Below are 18,239 nucleotides of genomic sequence, written 5' to 3' on the forward strand. Positions count from 1 at the left end.
ATCTGGCAGAATGTTCTATTAAAGAAAAGATAAAAAGAAAATAGTCTGTGTGTGTGCTGTGAAGTGGTTTGAAAAAATGAAATCAGAATCGGCCAAAATCGGTATCGGCAGGTCACACTCGGAATCGGCCCAAAAAATTGCAGTCGGTGCATCTCTAGTAAAAACTAAACTTTTAACTTCAATTTTGGTGAGTAATTTCCATAAATTTAAAAGACAGGTTTTCCACCAACATCAAGCCCAGCAAACTAATGGCCTGCCCTGTAATGTAAAGTTGGGTCGAGGAATGAAACCAGGCAGGGTTCTGGTAAAAATTGTTTTAGCTGTCTTCTCTTAAAGAACTTAAAAGAATTTAGATTGAACTGAATAATCTCAAATGCTTATTGTAGCTTTAAAATAGTCCCAGCAGGTGACTCTGAAGAAAAATACTGTGTTTGAACACCACCCGCTGTAAACACTTTGCATACACCCCAATGACCGACTCCACCGACCGCCACGACACCACCGCGCACGATTCCCTCATCGGCACAGTGGAGCACCACAAATTACTACCTGGTCTGTGGGAAACACTGAATCACCTTTGAACAGACAGACATGTCTTTTGGTTTATAAATTCAAAGCTGATATTTATGAATTAGGAAATATGTTAGCAAAAACAAGCAAACAAACCCTGGTTGTTGATTTTCACACTGATGGATAAGTGCTATAGATAGTGGATGGATGGATGGATGTTGAGCGTCATGTTTACTTCAAGTCCCCCAAGTACATCTTATACTATATCTGGAGCTTCAAATTCAATATACTGTATGTCCATGAGAAACGCTGGTACTCCAGCTAAAGTGCTTGAAAGCTTAACTGAGGCAATGCAGGACGGCAACGTTTGCGAAATAGGCTAATGATTGGAGGGTCAAACAATAATGGGGGCTGATCATAGCTTCATGTATGATACAGTTTCATGTCTCTTTTCTACTTTTTAATGCAAATGGTGCAATTTTAAATGTAAGAATGAACTGTTTATATATAAATATTAGAGTTTGTAAAATAATTTTCAGCTTCATTTTTCGGGCGGCACGGTGGTGTAGTGGTTAGCGCTATTGCCTCACAGCAAGAAGGTCCGGGTTCGAGCCCCGTGGCCGGTGAGGGCCTTTCTGTGTGGAGTTTGCATGTTCTCCCCGTGTCCGTGTGGGTTTCCTCCGGGTGCTCCGGTTTCCCCCACAGTCCAAAGACATGCAGGTTAGGTTAACTGGTGACTCTAAATTGACCGTAGGTGTGAATGGTTGTCTGTGTCTATGTGTCAGCCCTGTGATGACCTGGCAGCTTGTCCAGGGTGTACCCTGCCTTTCGCCCGTAGTCAGCTGGGATAGGCTCCAGCTTGCCTGCGACCCTGTAGGACAGGATAAAGCGGCTAGAGATAATGAGAATAATGAGTTTCATCTTGTCATACAAACTAATTTTATTCCCCATCAATCACACTTTAGCTGTTTAAATGATTCCAAATTCACTGCAAACAAATAAAAGATTTTGTAAATAACAAAAGTGTGTGATGGGAAATCAGATATCTTGCAGTATGGCCTCCCACCACCCAGCCCCTCTCCCTCCCTCACTCACTCACACTATTTTTGTAATCCATCCATCCATCCATCCATTTTCTACCGCTTATCCGGATCCAGGTTGCGGGTGCACTTTTTTGTAATCTACAGCATTACAAATTCTTCATTATCACTAAAATGATTACAATTATAATAACAAATGATAAGATTATAATATATTGTAAGACTATAGACGACTGAAATACCGATGAGCTTTGATGAAAGCAATCAATAGAAAACATTTCTGTGTAAATGTCATTGTTGAGCAAGACTGAAGCCGCACATGTTTTGAACGCTGTTCCTCCATTATGAACGCTTGCACATAAAACTGATATGACTTTCTTTATGGTGGAGTTAAAATCGTAAAACTGTGACCGAATGGAATTTAGCAAGTCATATAAAATAATCACCTAATCAGACTCCTCGTTTATGCATTGGACACTGTGCATTTTCACTGTAATAAGCTTCCATGGCTTTTTTTTTTTTTAATTTTTTTTTAATTTTTTTTGCAGGGATCCTCATTCTGTGGCTAATAGAATATGTGAAAGTAAATGAAGCAGAGTTGATCTGTTTCAGGAGATCATGACATGATGCATGTTATGTACATATGGAATTCATTTGCTATGCCGTCATTAATCGATGGTCTTCTCTCTCTCTCTCGCTTTCTCTCTCCCTCCCCCTGTTGGAAATGCGGATGCAGAAGTGGAGCAGAGAGGTAGGTCCATTACTTTAATGTAGTTTAAGTGTGTAATTCACCATCTGCCTGTTTTCTGTGTTATTCAATACTAAGGACTGATTGGGGATCAGTAGCCCGTAATGCTGTATATTAGAAAATGTGAAGGAGAAACCAGATCTTGCATTAACACTGTACTCACCGAATTAACCCTAGACTCCATCTTTTTGTCTCACTCTTCCTGGGTTCCTTTGTTTCACTTCTTGTTTTTCATTGTTCATCCCCTGTAGGGGGTTAAAAAAAAGAGAAAAATTCACAGCAAGACAATTCTACGCTATAATAGCAGAGTATTTGATGTGGTAATCATCACAGCATCGCAGTTTTGTATGAAGGTTTTTTTGGCATGCAAAGCAAGCATGGACCACCTGATGGCAATGCTTTCAGAACAACATTGATGAGCAAAGGGCTTTCTTTTCCATACAGACCATTTCATAGCGCTTCTCTAAAAACGTCTTCCAAATTTCTTAAGTATAAATGTTAGTATTTTATTATATGACAGTGTCTGCACTTTCAAACAAAATAAATTATAGAGAAACTGCAATTTAGTATAATCAGTCCAACTACTGGTTTCTTAAGAGGTAAGAGGACACCAGAGAACTCGGAGCAAACAATGCGGGCTCATGAGAGAACTTGCAGTGAAACGCCACATAGGCATACAATCCAAGCCCAGGAAGCTCAATGTAGCATGAACCAGGACGTCTGAGACAAGATTCCTTCATCTGCCGTGCAAGTTGAGTGTTTCTGAGGCTGTAGGAGGTGAAATAAATTACCGTATTTTCCGGACTATACGTCGCTCCGGAGTTTAAGTCGCATCAGCCAAAAAATGCATTATGAAGACGAAAAAAACATATATACGTCGCACCGGACTACAAGTCGCACTTTTTTGAAGGGTTATTCTATCCATAGAATCTGTGATTCTGTCTGATAAGCGGCGCGTGGTTACTGCGCGACTGCATTGTTTATTTAATAAACGAACAGCTGAGCAGTGATAATGCGCCCTTTGCCCTGTAAGTAGCCTAGTCTGATTATTTTAAATATCTACTACTATCTTTAATACTATCACTATCGCTATTACTAATAGCCTATATTATTATTATAACTAATATTAGTAGCCTATTACTGATGCATTAATCAGTTTGCTTTTAGAATGTTTTTACCGGTAGGGCTTATTATCGCCCCATGGCTCTTTCATCTGTGTTATTAAAGCTGTAGTCATCATCGAGGAGTGTCATTCTTCATTTTTGTCGAATTTTATTTCATCAAATCAGAGGCCAAGTAGGCTATAGGTATATCATCTCCAAAGACAGGTACGGTAGTAAAAACAACCGTCTAGTGAAAAAAACAACAACAACAGCCGCTCAGAGAAAAAAACAGGCAGAAAGTGCGCCTGCCAGTTAACGTCATATCAGATAAAAACATTAAACGTTATTCAGACCATTAACACCATAACATCAGAGACGAAGAATAAAGTTCATCTTGGAAGGAGAGTTATTTTTAAAAATGCAAAACAAAATCATTTATAATAGCCCAGAGAAAAACTGGCTGAATATGTACCGTAACATCAAGTTATTCAACAGCCTATAGGCCTAAAATCATTACATAACTTATTTAAATAACTATAGGCCTATCATTAATAATAAAACACAGGTCAATCAAGTTTATCAAGCTGACGATTTCACTCCAAATCAGCAAATCCATTGAATTCCTCATCCTCGGTGTCGCTTCTGAACAACTCTGCCAACTCCAGTGGCAGACGAAGCGCCGTTTCCTCTTCTTCTGCGTGGCTGTCGTCAGACTCGGCATCAGCTCCAGTTATTCCATATATACGTCGCACCGGAGTATAAGTCACATGGCCAGCCGAACCATGAAAAAAAGTGCGACTTATAGTCCGAAAAATACTAATTAATTGCAGTGGTTGATTTGATCAACTGGTTCCATAAGCTACAGCTTCAAAAGCACTTTGCGTACGCGTACAGATGTATCAAGGCAAAAATCTACAACCCCAATTCCAAAAAAGTTGGGACACTGTGTAAAACATAAATAAAAACAGAATGAAGATTTGCAAGTCATGGAAACCTGATATTTCATTGAAAATAGTCCAAAGACAACATATCAGATGTTGAAACTGGGAAATTTTATTGTATTTTGAAAAATAGATGCTCATTTTGAATTTGGTGTTAGCAACACGTTTCAAAAAAGTTGGAACAGGGACAACAAAAGACTGAAAAAGTTGTGTAATGCTAAAAAAAACCTAATTTGGTTAATTGGGAACAGGTCAGTAACAGGATTGGGTATAACAAGAGCATCCCAGAGAGGCGGAGTCTCTCAGAAGTAAAGATGGGGAGGGGTTCACTGCTCTGTGAAGGACTGCATGGGCAAACAGTGCAACAATTTAAGAATAACGTTCCTCAATGTAAAATTGCAAAGAATTTGGGGATCACATCATCTATGGTACATCATATTATTAAAAGATTCAGAGAATCTGGAGAAATCTCTGTATGCAAGAGACAAGGCTGAAAACTGACACTGTGGATGCCTTTGATCTTCAGGCCCTCAGGCAACACTGCATTAAAAGCAGACACGTGTCTGTAGTGGAAATCACTGTATGGGCTCAGGAACGCTTCAGAAAACCATCGTCTGTGAAAACAGTTCATTACTGCATCCACAAATACAAGTTAAAACCAGGTATAAAAAATATCCAGAAACACCGCCACCTTCTCTGGGCCCGAGCTCTTGTACAATGGACTGAGGCGAAGTGGAAAATTGTCCCGGTGTCTGACGAATCAAAAGTAGAAATTCTTTTTAGAAATCATGGACAACACGTCCTCCAGGCTAAAGAGGAGACGGCCCATCCGGCTTGTTATCAGTGCACAGTTCAAAAGCCAGCATCTGTGATGGTATGAGGGGGCATTAGTACTCATGACCAGAGCTGTAGCCAGCATTTTAAAATCACCAAGGTCCGTGTCGAAAAATTTTCGACATATTTAAATGAGAGGGGTGAATTACACGTCACACAAGAGATCTATTCCTGAAATTACTTTTAATGGTGTTTTGAACTGAATATCATCAGTTTTGAAAACAAAAAATCATGTATGTGGCAAGAGTAAGAATAATTTAAGCTTGTTTAATGGTTTGATCTGGCCCAAGCAATGAGGACAAAACTGCGCTGCTTCGAAAATGTAAATTTAACAGCTTCATGAAAGTGTGCTGACGGTTACCTTGAAAAAACCCTGTCTACTGCACTGCGTTCCTCCCCCGAGTCATGCACTCATTCGTTTTTGTTCTTGGTCTCAGAGCCGCGCGCACGAAACAGACACAGAAGACTGAATCAACGTTTAACATAATTAACAATGCACTTTTTATGGAGACATTTTAATGTTATTCTTTATTTTTTTATCCAGTTGAATATTTAGCATACAAATGTATTTTCATCTCTTAAAAATGACCAGACCGCGGGGGCCTCAGAGCTGACTACAGCCATGATCATGGTATGGGGAGTTTGTACATCTGGGAAGGCATCCTTAATGCTGAATGATATATACACGTTTCAGAGCAATATGCTGCCATCCAGACAAAATCTTTTTCAGGGAAGGCCTTCCTTCTTTCAGCAAGACAATACCAAACTGCTTTCTGCACATTATTAAAACTTCAGGGCTCTGTAGTAAAAGAGTCTGGATGCTAAACTGGTCTGCCTGCAGTCCAGACCTGTCTCCCATTTAAAACATATGGCACATTATGAAGCATAAAATATGAAAAAGGAGACGCCGGACTGTTGAGCAACTGAAATTGTATATCAGGCAAGAATGGGACAACATTTCTCTTTCAAAACTACAGCAATTGGTCTCCTCAGTTCCCAGATGTCTACAGAGTGTTGTTAAAATAGAGGTGATGCAACACAGTGGTAAACATGCCCCTGTCTCAACTTTTCTGAAATGTGTTGCTGGCATTTAATTCAAAATGAGCATGTATTTTTCAAACAACAATAAAATTACTCAGTTTCAACATTTGATATGCTGTCTTTGTACTATTCTCAATGAAATATAGGGTTTCCATGATTTGCAAATCATCACATTCTGTTTTTATTTAAAGTTTAGTGTCCCAACCTTTGGGTTGAATGCTGAGGCAGATTAGCAATAAAACCTAAACTTGCTAGCTTATTTAACAAAACATAATGAACTAATTTGCTAAATGTTAAAATTCATTCTTGTTTTTTTTATGATAATGGATTTTAAAGGCTGATATTTCCTTTTTTATGTGTTACACTCTTCATCCTGTATGAATTGTAACTCCAGCAAAAGAGAAAGTCTTTATTAAGTGAAGAGAAATGTGTGGGAAAAGAAACAAATGTTTAAATTATTAAAATCTCACGCTGTTTGAAAATTTGTAACAAGGACTTTGACAGTCAAATGTAAAGAGTAAACCCCCCCTCCCCCGGCGTAAGAGTATTCAGTTTTTATAACACTTAAGTAGGTTAGAAAGTATTTTAAACCACTGTATGTTAATCATCGACACCAGGATAAGATAAAATTGCTAGTGGAAGTATTTCAGACAACCCTGTCCCTAAAGATAGGAAGTTGTACCTCAGACACCCCAACTGGTTCCAGCCGTTAATACAGTTCTTGTTGTACCGTATATTGCAGTAAATCTCATTCCAAACTAGAAGGGTACTTGGTAGTGCATACCTCCGCCAAGCTACATATCATCAATATCAAAATGAAAATCACTTGAACCTAGGATAATACTAAAGCTGGACACCAAATTTCATCCAAATCTGTTCACTACTTTTTGAGTTACATTAGGAAAAGAAAAAAAAAAATCCTGGATCCGCATACATATCCGGATTTGCATCAAAATCTAATCAGTTGCTCCTTGGTCCATGATCCACCTCTCCACCAAATTTCATCCAAATCCATTCACCCCTTTTTGAGTTACATTTGTAACAAACAGACAAACAAACAAACAGAGGTGAAAACATAACCTCCTCCATCAAAGTTGGCGGAGGTAATAAACATGCATCATGCAGGCTTGCAGATCAGGGTGTGAAATTGTCGATTTCCATTATAATTCTCCTCAAATGAACCTGGATTGAGTCCAGCCAATCAGCAGCCAGGGCTTTTTGACTGACAGGTCCCTTATTATAAGCCAATGTATCACATGATCAGCAGTGCATGGAGAATGAAAGGTGAGCGCTAATTGTGTGTATTGGCGTGAAGTTTAAACCAGAGGTAGTTTATGTTAGTGATTCCAAAAATAGCTTCTGTGGCATTTCTAACAGGAACGAGTGAAGCAGGAAGACTGGAATAAAATGTTGGAAAGGACAGGACAATATTGCAGAATGAGCTCTCGTTTTGGCACCGTGTTTTGGAATAAGACACACTGAGCTACACAAAGTACACACAATTGATGTAACGTCCTTCCTGTTCACACTCTTCACCTTGACCCAGGTCACACACACAGCACAATTCACCTTCATGTTCTGATGTAAAACAAGACGCATCCCTTCCTCTGATAGTTTATCAAAGACACTATATGAAAACACACGGAGGAGGGGGAAAAGGATACAATCAGAGGAAGTGTGCAATAATAGTGCAGTGCTGATGCCAGCTTCACTTCCTGTAAGGATGGGAAGAGAATTGTGGGAATATGCAGTTGCCATGCCATGCATTCTTTCAGACTGTGTGACCACTTGTGTGTGCGCGCGTGTGTGTGTGTGTGTTTTCTATCCCAGGCTTTGCTTTAAGCATGCATGTGCCTGGTTTCTCAGAAGACCACCATAAATCTGTGTGTGAGAACTGAGTGTGGGAAATATGTCATCTCTCTCTCTCTCTCTCACACACACACACACACACACACACAGGAATAAATTTTATTATTAGGAATGAATTGCAGCAAGATGCAGTTTGTTGACATAAATAAATCGCTAGTCTTGGCACTGGCTGTTCCTGACCTGTTGGGCAAGAAAACACTCTCTCCAAAGTGTTCTCATGCTTTGAAAAGATGACATTTCTTGTCAAGATCTGCATCATACCCTGCTCCGTACACCGGCTTTAATAAGACGTGAGGCATTTCATATTTGTCAGGATTATTAGCATTTTCGCATTATAAGCCAATAGTTTCGCAGAGCAATTAAGCCTGATTAGCATAAAGCTTAACAGCCGACGATGATCCATGGCTTCACCTCACAAGTACTGGGAATAATGAGGCTAAGAGTAGCCGTGGTTCACTTCGCCCCCAGCATACAGACTCGTGCGCAGGTAGCAATTTGACTGAAAGTTACAGAAGTCAATATGGCAGATCCTCCTGGGGGAAACTAGCACAGTCCCGAACTATATATAGAGCTGTTAGTCATCAGGTTTAGTTTATAACTCTCTCTCTCTCTCTCTCTCTCTCTCTCTGTCTCTGCCCCTGCTTCTTTTGTTCCCTTCCTCACTGATATTCCCATAATTAGCCGAATGACTTCACGTCAAATAAACCGTTTAATTATATTATGGCTTTAAAAAAATAATTATATAATCATCATACAATCAGTATTAATATTACATTGTTAATTTAATTTAAATGATTAACCATGTCACTCAGCCGTTCTACCAGCCGGATTCAATCCTCATTGCCTTTAGAGCATTGACGTTTCTCAGTTCTTTATCCTCTTCTAATGTAGTCAATCATTCTCTGTTCCTCTTGGAAGTTGTCATCTATCGAACAACAGAGTGAAGCTGAACACGTCTTCCCATGTGTCTAAAGCACCCTCTTGGCTGGTGATGAGTGATGATTTATACGCGAGTCTTTTGACGATTATAACTTGCACTACAGCCAGTTCAATCATCTTATTCAGAAACTATCAAACTGGTGAACGGTGACGACTCAACGGTCACCACTGACAACGGTTGCTTTTCGATTAGCGCCCATGCTTCACGTTAACACTTTGGACCACAGTCGCTACATGTCACAATACACGATCCTCCTCAGCCTTCTTTTCCTACAAGTTACGACACGGAAAAATCCCCAAAGCTGTAATTCATGAACGGTCCACTCCACATACAATCTGTCGGTCTCCAACAGGTTTCCCGAATCAACATGTCAGCAACTTCAGATCAATATTAGTGTCCTCTGCTGCTGATTTTCTGAACCGAGCCGAAAAGTTCGTCTGCTCCGCCGGCACCACCATTATTGAAAATCATGTGATTGTATTCCTGCATGATGATTGGCCAAAGCTTGAACGGTGTTCATGAACCTTACACGCCGTGCTGTTTTACCTATAGACTTTGTATACTACTTGTTTAATTTCTAACCCATGATGACACGGTGTGTTTTGAGCGGTTTCTGTTACTCATTTTGACAGTTCACATTCAAAACATTGGTGTGTTGTTTCTTGCAGACAAATTCAACGTCACTCACTTTTCAACCAGTCAACGCGCAGCACTGACAGAATAGACTTCAAGTTTTCTTCTTAGTTGGAAAAAAAAAATCGACCGGTTGGATCAATATTCATCTCATCTCATCATCTCTAGCCGCTTTATCCTTCTACAGGGTCGCAGGCAAGCTGGAGCCTATCCCAGCTGACTACGGGCGAAAGGCGGGGTACACCCTGGACAAGTCGCCAGGTCATCACAGGGCTGACACATAGACACAGACAACCATTCACACTCACACCTACGGTCAATTTAGAGTCACCAGTTAACCTAACCTGCATGTCTTTGGACTGTGGGGGAAACCGGAGCACCCGGAGGAAACCCACGCGGACATGGGGAGAACATGCAAACTCCGCACAGAAAGGCCCTCGCCGGCCATGGGGCTCGAACCCGGACCTTCTTGCTGTGAGGCAACAGCGCTAACCACTACACCACCGTGCCGCCCTGGATCAATATTATCAACTTGAATTGAATAACAAGTTGGGCCGAGTCATCTTTATTGATTCATGATCAAAATAAGGTTGGTAGACTGGTCGTGGAGCTAGCAAGTTAACAAAATACATGACTTCTAACACGGGAACCCCTAGCTTTGGAATTTTTCCGTGTCATGATTTGTAGGAAAAGAAGCCCGAGGAGGATTGCGTATTATGACTTGTAGCGACTGTGCTTTGGACTAGCACCATAGACTCTGAACAGATGAGACGTCTGTTTTGAATTTGACACGATGAATAAATGAACGCTTCTTCATCCATTTGTATGTATTTAAACATTCCATTTCCCATTTTTGGAAGAGAGAGTAAATCTCTGAATATCTGAACATCATTCCTTTCTCAGGTAAATTCTTCACATAAACACATGATTGGCCACGACAAGCCGCAACACAGGATCTTTTCAATCCAGAAGGCACGATGGTTCATGTTTAGAAAACCGAAGTTACTGAGCAACAGTCAGATATTTTTCCCCCATACGATATGGAAATGTACTATTTTTATACTGCTTGGTTTGCTCTGCTGGAACAACTTACTGGGTCTGCATCTGGACCGCAGTCTGCCAGCTGATGACCCTTGGCATGACAATGATTTGGTACCAAGAGTGATCAAATTATTCCGGGAAAACACATGTTCCCAACAGGTTCTCCATTCACTTTGTGATGTTTATTAGTCTGGGTGGAAAGGTGTGTCTACCATTTTCATTATCCATTATTCATTACATGATTCTCTTTCTGTCCCAGTCTTCCTGTGTCCAGGCATACTGAAGGGCGTGTACCAGAGCGAGCACCTTTTTGAATCGGATCACCAATCAGGCTCGTGGTGCAAAGACCCACTGCAGTCGTCCAATAAGATTTACTACATGCCATGGACGCCATATCGCACTGATACTCTCACTGAATATTCATCCAAAGAGGATTTTATTGCAGGACGTCCCACCACGACCTACAAACTTCCACATCGGGTTGACGGCACTGGCTTTGTTGTGTACGATGGGGCATTGTTCTTTAACAAGGAACGCACGCGCAACATTGTCAAGTTTGACATGCGCACTCGAATCAAAAGTGGCGAGGCAATTATCGCCAATGCCAATTATCACGACACGTCTCCATATCGCTGGGGTGGGAAGTCCGACATCGACCTGGCTGCCGACGAAAATGGCCTGTGGGTGATCTACGCCACAGAACAGAACAACGGGAAAATCGTTATAAGCCAGCTCAATCCGTACACACTCCGGATCGAAGGGTCGTGGGATACAACGTACGACAAGCGTTCTGCCTCCAATGCCTTCATGATCTGCGGAGTCTTGTATGTGGTTAAGAGTGTGTACGAAGATGACGATAACGAAGCATCAGGGAATAAAATTGACTACATGTACAGCACAGAGAAGAATCGCGGGACGAACATAAACATCCCGTTCCCGAATTCATACCAATACATTGCAGCAGTGGACTACAACCCAAGAGACAATCTACTGTACGTATGGAACAATTACCATGTCGTTCGATACTCGCTGGATTTTGGCAACAGCGACAATCGGCTAAATTTCGGTAAGTGCTGCTTTAAACTGATTTTTCATTGAACTCACGTGGTCTGTTTATTGCTTAGTCTCACAATTATTAGCCATGTTTACGGAAATGGACAGAAACCCAAGCCGTTTACTTGGTGTTCAGGTGTGAGGATGGATCAGAGATGAAGAAAATAGGACTGGAGTTTCAAATTAGCAAAGATAATCTGTAATATAAATGTACTATTTCCATGTAGGAAAAATGGTATTGTTCCCCATTAAGTAAAAATTGACTTAAAGCTAGACGGCCTTTCGATTTCATAAAATCGGTGAAATTTAGTTCCCTCTGAAATTTGGTCATTGTGATAGATGTTTATTTCTGTAATCTCTCACATAACAGGCCATTCTGTGTCTGGGAAGTTATTTAATTTGAGGGGATTCCCGAGCAAATAATGTGCATGAAATCGCTCGCTTCGCGCACTCAAGCAGACAGAGGAAGTCCGTGTGCGCACGCGCAGGTTTACCTTCTTCTACTTCTTCTTTTGGGTTTTACAGCAGCTGGCATCCACAGTGTTGCATTACTGCCATCTACAGGTTTACCTTGACCGTGCACTGACAGTTCCATCATTCTGTCGCTAAACAAACAGCTGATCACACCGAGGTGCTTGCTGACCGCCGATATTTATTAGTTTGGTCTTGCGTTTCCTTTCCTTTGCAACATAACGTCTTTTCTTCTCACTTTCCATTACTGTAGTCAGTCTTTCACGTTTCATTCACACACTCACGTCCTCCATTTTTCTCTCCTGTTTCAAATTTGTATCCCGCAATGCCTTGTGCGAACGGGGAAATCCCACCATGTGATGTATGACGTAGTATTTTGAATTAGGTCATGATGAAGCAGGAAAAAATAGCGGAGAATTAAGGGCCATGTGGCCTTAAATTCATTAATTGTTCTATTTAAAAAAAAAACTAATAAAATTGGAAGTCTGTGATTCGAATTCAGTAGCTTTTGGTCCACTAAACAAAAATAACTGGGTGTCAGGGAAAATTATTTTTATGACCCACTCTTGAAAAATCTGAAAGGCAGCCTACCTTTAACAAATGGCTATTTTGACCCAAATGTAACATAATGGCTGTTTCGAGTGAAGTCTGGAAATATGTTTTATATATCACACACAGTACTGTGCAAAAGTCTTAGGCACCCTATTTTTTTCATCCTAAACTTTGTTATAGATTTCTATTTTATGACTTCTACATTATCAAGTGTACAAAAAACATTTTAGAGTTCCAAACGTTCATTTTCCAGCACAAAATTAAATGTTACAGAAAAAAAGTTTGTATCTGAGCAGCATATTACATCAGCGAGCACTTTTCAGATTAAAAAAAAAAGAAAAGAAAGAAAACATAATGAAGGCTATTGGGTTTTGCACCAAAACGAAGAAGTGACCGTCAAAGTGTCCAGAAGAACTGTGGCTGGTTCTGTAAGATGCTCAGTAAAACCTACAGCTCATTTCCTTATCAAACTGCACTCACTGTACCTGAGACATCTATCTATCTATCTATCTATCTATCTATCTATCTATCTATCTATCTATCTATGATATGTTTTTAAATCAAAGGGTCGTCTCACACCAAATATTGACTTTGTTTCATTTATTATGGCTTACTGATTACTGTTTATAGTATTTTTTTTAATGTTGAAACATTTCATTTAATTATTTTTAAGCCACTTTTGGGCCACAGCATTTCTTTACATGTTCCTAAGACTTTTGCACAGTACTATAAATGGTTCATATATCGATTTGTAAAGTTTATAATAAGAATACACCTTGTGGTGGCTGGTTTTAAGGGCTAGAAGGTCTAAAAGCCACTATCCAAGATCTATCAGACATCAGAGTATTTGCAAACGAATGGCTTTTTGTGGAACAAGTGCAACAGCACCACTAGGTTTTAAGAAAAATAGGACATGTGAGAAGTGCAACTGAAAATAAACTCATTTATTTGATTTATGAATGAGTTTATTCATGAATTTGGGCTTGATACAGCCCTAAAAGATGGAAGTAGAAAGACACTCCAATGGCCAAGTCTTTTTGAGTCATAAAGCCAAGTCCAGTTCATATGCAAATATATCAAAAGTAAGACTAAAGTCAAAGTATAGTCAGAGTTGCACGTAATTTGTATTTTGACAAATTGAGTCTGATGTCATCAAAGTCAGGTCCAAATCTTGACTTGTGATTTGGGTCCACACATCTGCAGTATGAATTATTCCCAACGTATTTTCCTAACATTTTTATTTTCCTCAATATTTCCAGTGAACAAGTTACAAAATGAAACAATTGATTGTAAGAAATCACATGAATACTCCAAAGAATATATTCATGAGATTTTGATTTATGAGTAATAAATAAACAAGTGTTGCCAGGCAGAACAAACCTCACCTGGCAGCACTTATTTTATACCTATATGTTGATAATGCTAATATTTCTCAATCATCAGCTGTCAGGTTATAGTCCTATGAAAATCCATGACATTGAGTTTAACATTTCAAAGTCATGCAAGGTCAAAGGTCATGGCAGCAACTGAAAGCCCATATGGGACTTCTTATATGTTGATAATGGTAAACATCTGGCTATCATGAACCATTTTAACATTATAGCCCTGTGAAAACCCATAACCTTGAGTTTGACCTTTCAAGGTCACTCAAAGTCAAAGATCATGGTGCCAAATGAAAGGCCATATGGGAGTTCCTATGTGCTCATAATAGTAAACATCTGTCTATCGGCAACCGTTTGAGTTATAATGGAAAATGTTATTTTGACCGAAAGGTTGACCTTTCCGGTGACCTTGACCTTCACCTTGACCTGATTACCCCCAAAATGTAATCAGGTAATCTACAGACCATTGGCCACCCACCCTGAAAATTTGAAGTCAATTGGTACAACTGTCTAGATGCTAGATTGTTAACAGACAGACAGACACACACAAACAAACAAACAAACCACACTTATTACAATACCTTGCCCCGCTGACTCCGTCACAGGCGAGATAATAAAACTAGAAGGGCACTCGGTAGAGTGCATACCTCCACTAAGCCACATATTATCAACATCAAAATCAAATCACTCGAACCAAGGATAATACTAAAGCTGTCCACTACATTTCATCCAAATCCATTCACTACTTTTTGAGTTATGTTGGGAACAGGAAATTAAAAAAAAAAAGCTCCTGGATCCACATACATAACCAGATTTGCATCAAAATCTCAACAATTGTTCCTTCGCCCATGACCCAACTTTCCACCAAATTTCATCCAAATCCGTTCACTACTTTTTGAGTAATGTTGGGAACAGACAAAAAAAATCTTGGATCTACGTATGGTACATAATTATCCGGATTTGCTTCAGAGTCAAATCAATGGTTCCGTGGCCCATTACCCACCTTTCCTCAAAATTTCATTAGAATCCTTTCACTACTTTTTGAGTTACGTTGGGAAAAGTCAAACGAACAAACAAACGGAGACGAAAACATAACCTCCTCCAACAAAGTTGGCGGAGGTAATTAGCAAAAGGAAAAAAAAAAGTCAGGTTAGTTTTTGTATAGTCATGTAAGGTTCGGGAGTGTTTAGTTTATAAATAAGGACATGACCTGTGACTGCTCTGAAATATTAAGATCTTTAGTTCTGGTTGGCCTTTTCTTTTTAGATTTTGAGGTGGAATTTTTAATTCACCTTGAAACTCCAAAGGGTTGTATTTGTGTGTGTGTGTGTGTGTGTGTGTGTGTGTGTGTGTGTGTGTGTGTGTGTGTGTATATACAGCCCCTATTTAATGACCCTACTTGCTTATTAGCGTCCTGCATATCAAAGCTCCAGTGCACGTGTTATGTATGTATGCGTGTGTGGGTGTGATTAGAGTGGGAGTGTTAGCTCGCTAAGCTAATGAAGATCAGAAGATTATCTAATAGTCATATCAAAGAGAATGCTGATATAATCACACCTGCTTTGTGCAGTTCAGATTTTAATTAGCGGTGTTTCATTAATATTAAAAACCTCGCTCTGTAGCTCACCTGTACTTGTTCAGGAACACAGATGCAACAGTGCTTTGAAGCTCAGCAACACTACATGGTGTCCTGTGTGCTTTTTTTCTGTCAAGCTTACAAAGACATACACTCGCATACACACTCGGATACACACTGTTTTCTGCTGGAGTTTTTCAGGATGCCAGGAATGTGACCCTTACAGAGCTATAAGCCACCTGAAAGTAGTGGCCAAAGGTACTGTATAGGGAGCGTGCACGTGATGTCACGAGGTCACGTGATATTTGTTTATTTGCCATCTTGGACGGCATGGCCGCACATAGAACTTAGACGAACCCGTTCTAATTATCAAGTGTGTGGGAGTAGATCTTTCGAGAATGGTTATATCTTGTTCAGCATATGGTTGTACCAATAGACAGGGCCAAAAGGAGGGCCTGTCATTTTATAGATTCCCCGCAGACGCGGAGAGACGCGCAAAATGGGTGTCCGCTGTGCGAAGAGAAACCTGGAACCCCAGTTCTACCAGCCGAATTTGTAGTGAACACTTCATATCAGGTAGGTGTAATCTTCTAATTCAATACTCCTAGCACATCTGTTAAGCTGATTTTCAGATTGAATAATAATTCTGCACAGATAAAGATAGCGGTGATTTGTGATATTTTTTTTTTCAGACAAAAACATACATATTTACAACCCTGTCATTATCTGGAACTGAGTTTAGATTTCGAACATTCTTACGATAAAACATCCTGCATAGTCTCTTTATGATAAACGTCTTAATGCCACTTACCCGTGAGGTTATCAAGTAGACATTCTTCTTCGGAACCTTCCAGAGGTATAGTTGGGATACCCATCCCGCAACAAAATATTTATAAGCTTCCAGGCTCTTGTAAGCTTTGAGGGCTTTGCCAGTGTAACACGATTCACGATTAATAAGAAAATTGTAAATGTCGTGGTAGGCCAGATCGGGCAAATCGCCGGCACCGCAGCTCCGAATTTCCCTGAACAAGGATTGCGGCAAGTTGTACGGATCTGCAATCCCCAACCTGGAACATTTTTCCACGTAACGCTGCCTCACGTCACCTTCAAGATGCTGAACAAACTTAGACAAGTTATCGCGTGATGTAGATGGGGTATTTTCTGAATTTTCTTGGGGATTACTCCCTGGATCCATTACACTCGCGCAAGGTAAACAATCCTGAAGCCGTCCAATATGGCAGAGTAAACATGGACGGGTCACGTGACTGCACATCCTCTATACTGGTAGAAACTGGTAGGTAACGAAGGGGAATGAGGACACAAGTGGGACCGGTGGAATAAAACATAACTTTCTGTTGTCGTATATCTGTTCAGAGTTAGCTCTCTGACCAGAGTCAGGGTTCACACTGGAAAAACCAGCTATATTTTGGTCCCAGCTGGGAACCAGCTTTTCAGGTTCCAAACCAATTTATTTTTGGTCGAAATGTTCTGAACGGGTCAAAAGTTGGTGCACGAACAAGAACAGAACCCGTTCCCTGTTGGTTCAAAAGGGGTATCTGTATCAGTGCTTTCTCATGGTTCCTGTTCACTGCAACACACAGTGTGTAGAAATATGTCATGGTTAATTACCATCCAGGTGTAGGCATTCTTGTCCTACCCGCTCATTCACTGCAACTCATCCTCCCATTCACGGTCTGTGCTCAACCATGTCCACACGACTGTCACATTTATAAATGTGGAAAACCTACAGTGAAGAGGCTGCTGTTGTTGATGCTTTGGCACGGTGATGCAGAAGGGACATGCAGTCCAAACAGTACTTGCATTAAAATAGCACACTGTGAACAACATCCACGTGGTGCCAAAGTGCTACCACGGCAACTGTTATTACACCGTTATGACTTCAGCCCTTTGTGCCAGACAGTTCCATCAGACAAAGAAGAAGGATTTCTGTTAACGTTGGGTGGGATACTTTGCTCAAGCTCTCCGGACTCACCAAATGACTTAGGTTTCAGCCAATTTAATATTAATGATAAAGTTAATTATAGTTACAAATATTCCTTGTGTGTTTTTAGCACGGTTGCCAGGTTTGGGCTCGCCAAGTCTTAATCCAATTTGCTTAGAAACAAACACTCTTCTGCTGATGGATCTAGATTGGTTATACAGCTTATCCACAGCTCTGTAGTCTGCTCGGGAGGTTTTAAATCATGACAGGAAGCAAAAGTCACCAACTCTGATTTCTACATAAGCAGCTTCTCTCCAGGTGAGCGTGTGATGTTTTAGACTGATCCTAGGATTAAGGTTCAACCAGGATGAGAAATGAAAGGTTATGTAATATAATCATGTTTCATTGTCGAAAGTGGAGGACCACCAGGGTGGTTTACTTCAGAACTAGCAGAGTTTTCCCTTTTGGTCAATTTGTTCCATTTCCCTGGCAACAACAAATAGCAAAGTCATCACCTTGTGACTGTGACTCTGACAAGACTGAAGTACTTGTACTCGGACCAC

General features: G+C 40.3%; 1 protein-coding gene across 4 annotated transcripts in view; it reads left to right on the forward strand.

Annotated features, from left to right (window-relative positions):
• The window catches only part of adgrl3.1 (adhesion G protein-coupled receptor L3.1), a 433,939-nt gene that overhangs the window by 198,333 nt on the left and 217,367 nt on the right, over positions 1-18,239 (forward strand). For all 4 annotated transcript variants that reach the window (XM_060916519.1, XM_060916521.1, XM_060916522.1 and 1 more), the window contains exons 5-6: positions 2,287-2,301; positions 10,960-11,766. In XM_060916519.1, coding sequence (XP_060772502.1) covers positions 2,287-2,301; positions 10,960-11,766 — 822 coding nt within the window. The remainder of the gene's footprint in view (positions 1-2,286; positions 2,302-10,959; positions 11,767-18,239) is intronic.

This window comes from Neoarius graeffei, chromosome 3 (assembly GCF_027579695.1).
Source record: "Neoarius graeffei isolate fNeoGra1 chromosome 3, fNeoGra1.pri, whole genome shotgun sequence".
Classification (NCBI taxonomy): Eukaryota; Metazoa; Chordata; class Actinopteri; order Siluriformes; family Ariidae; genus Neoarius; species Neoarius graeffei.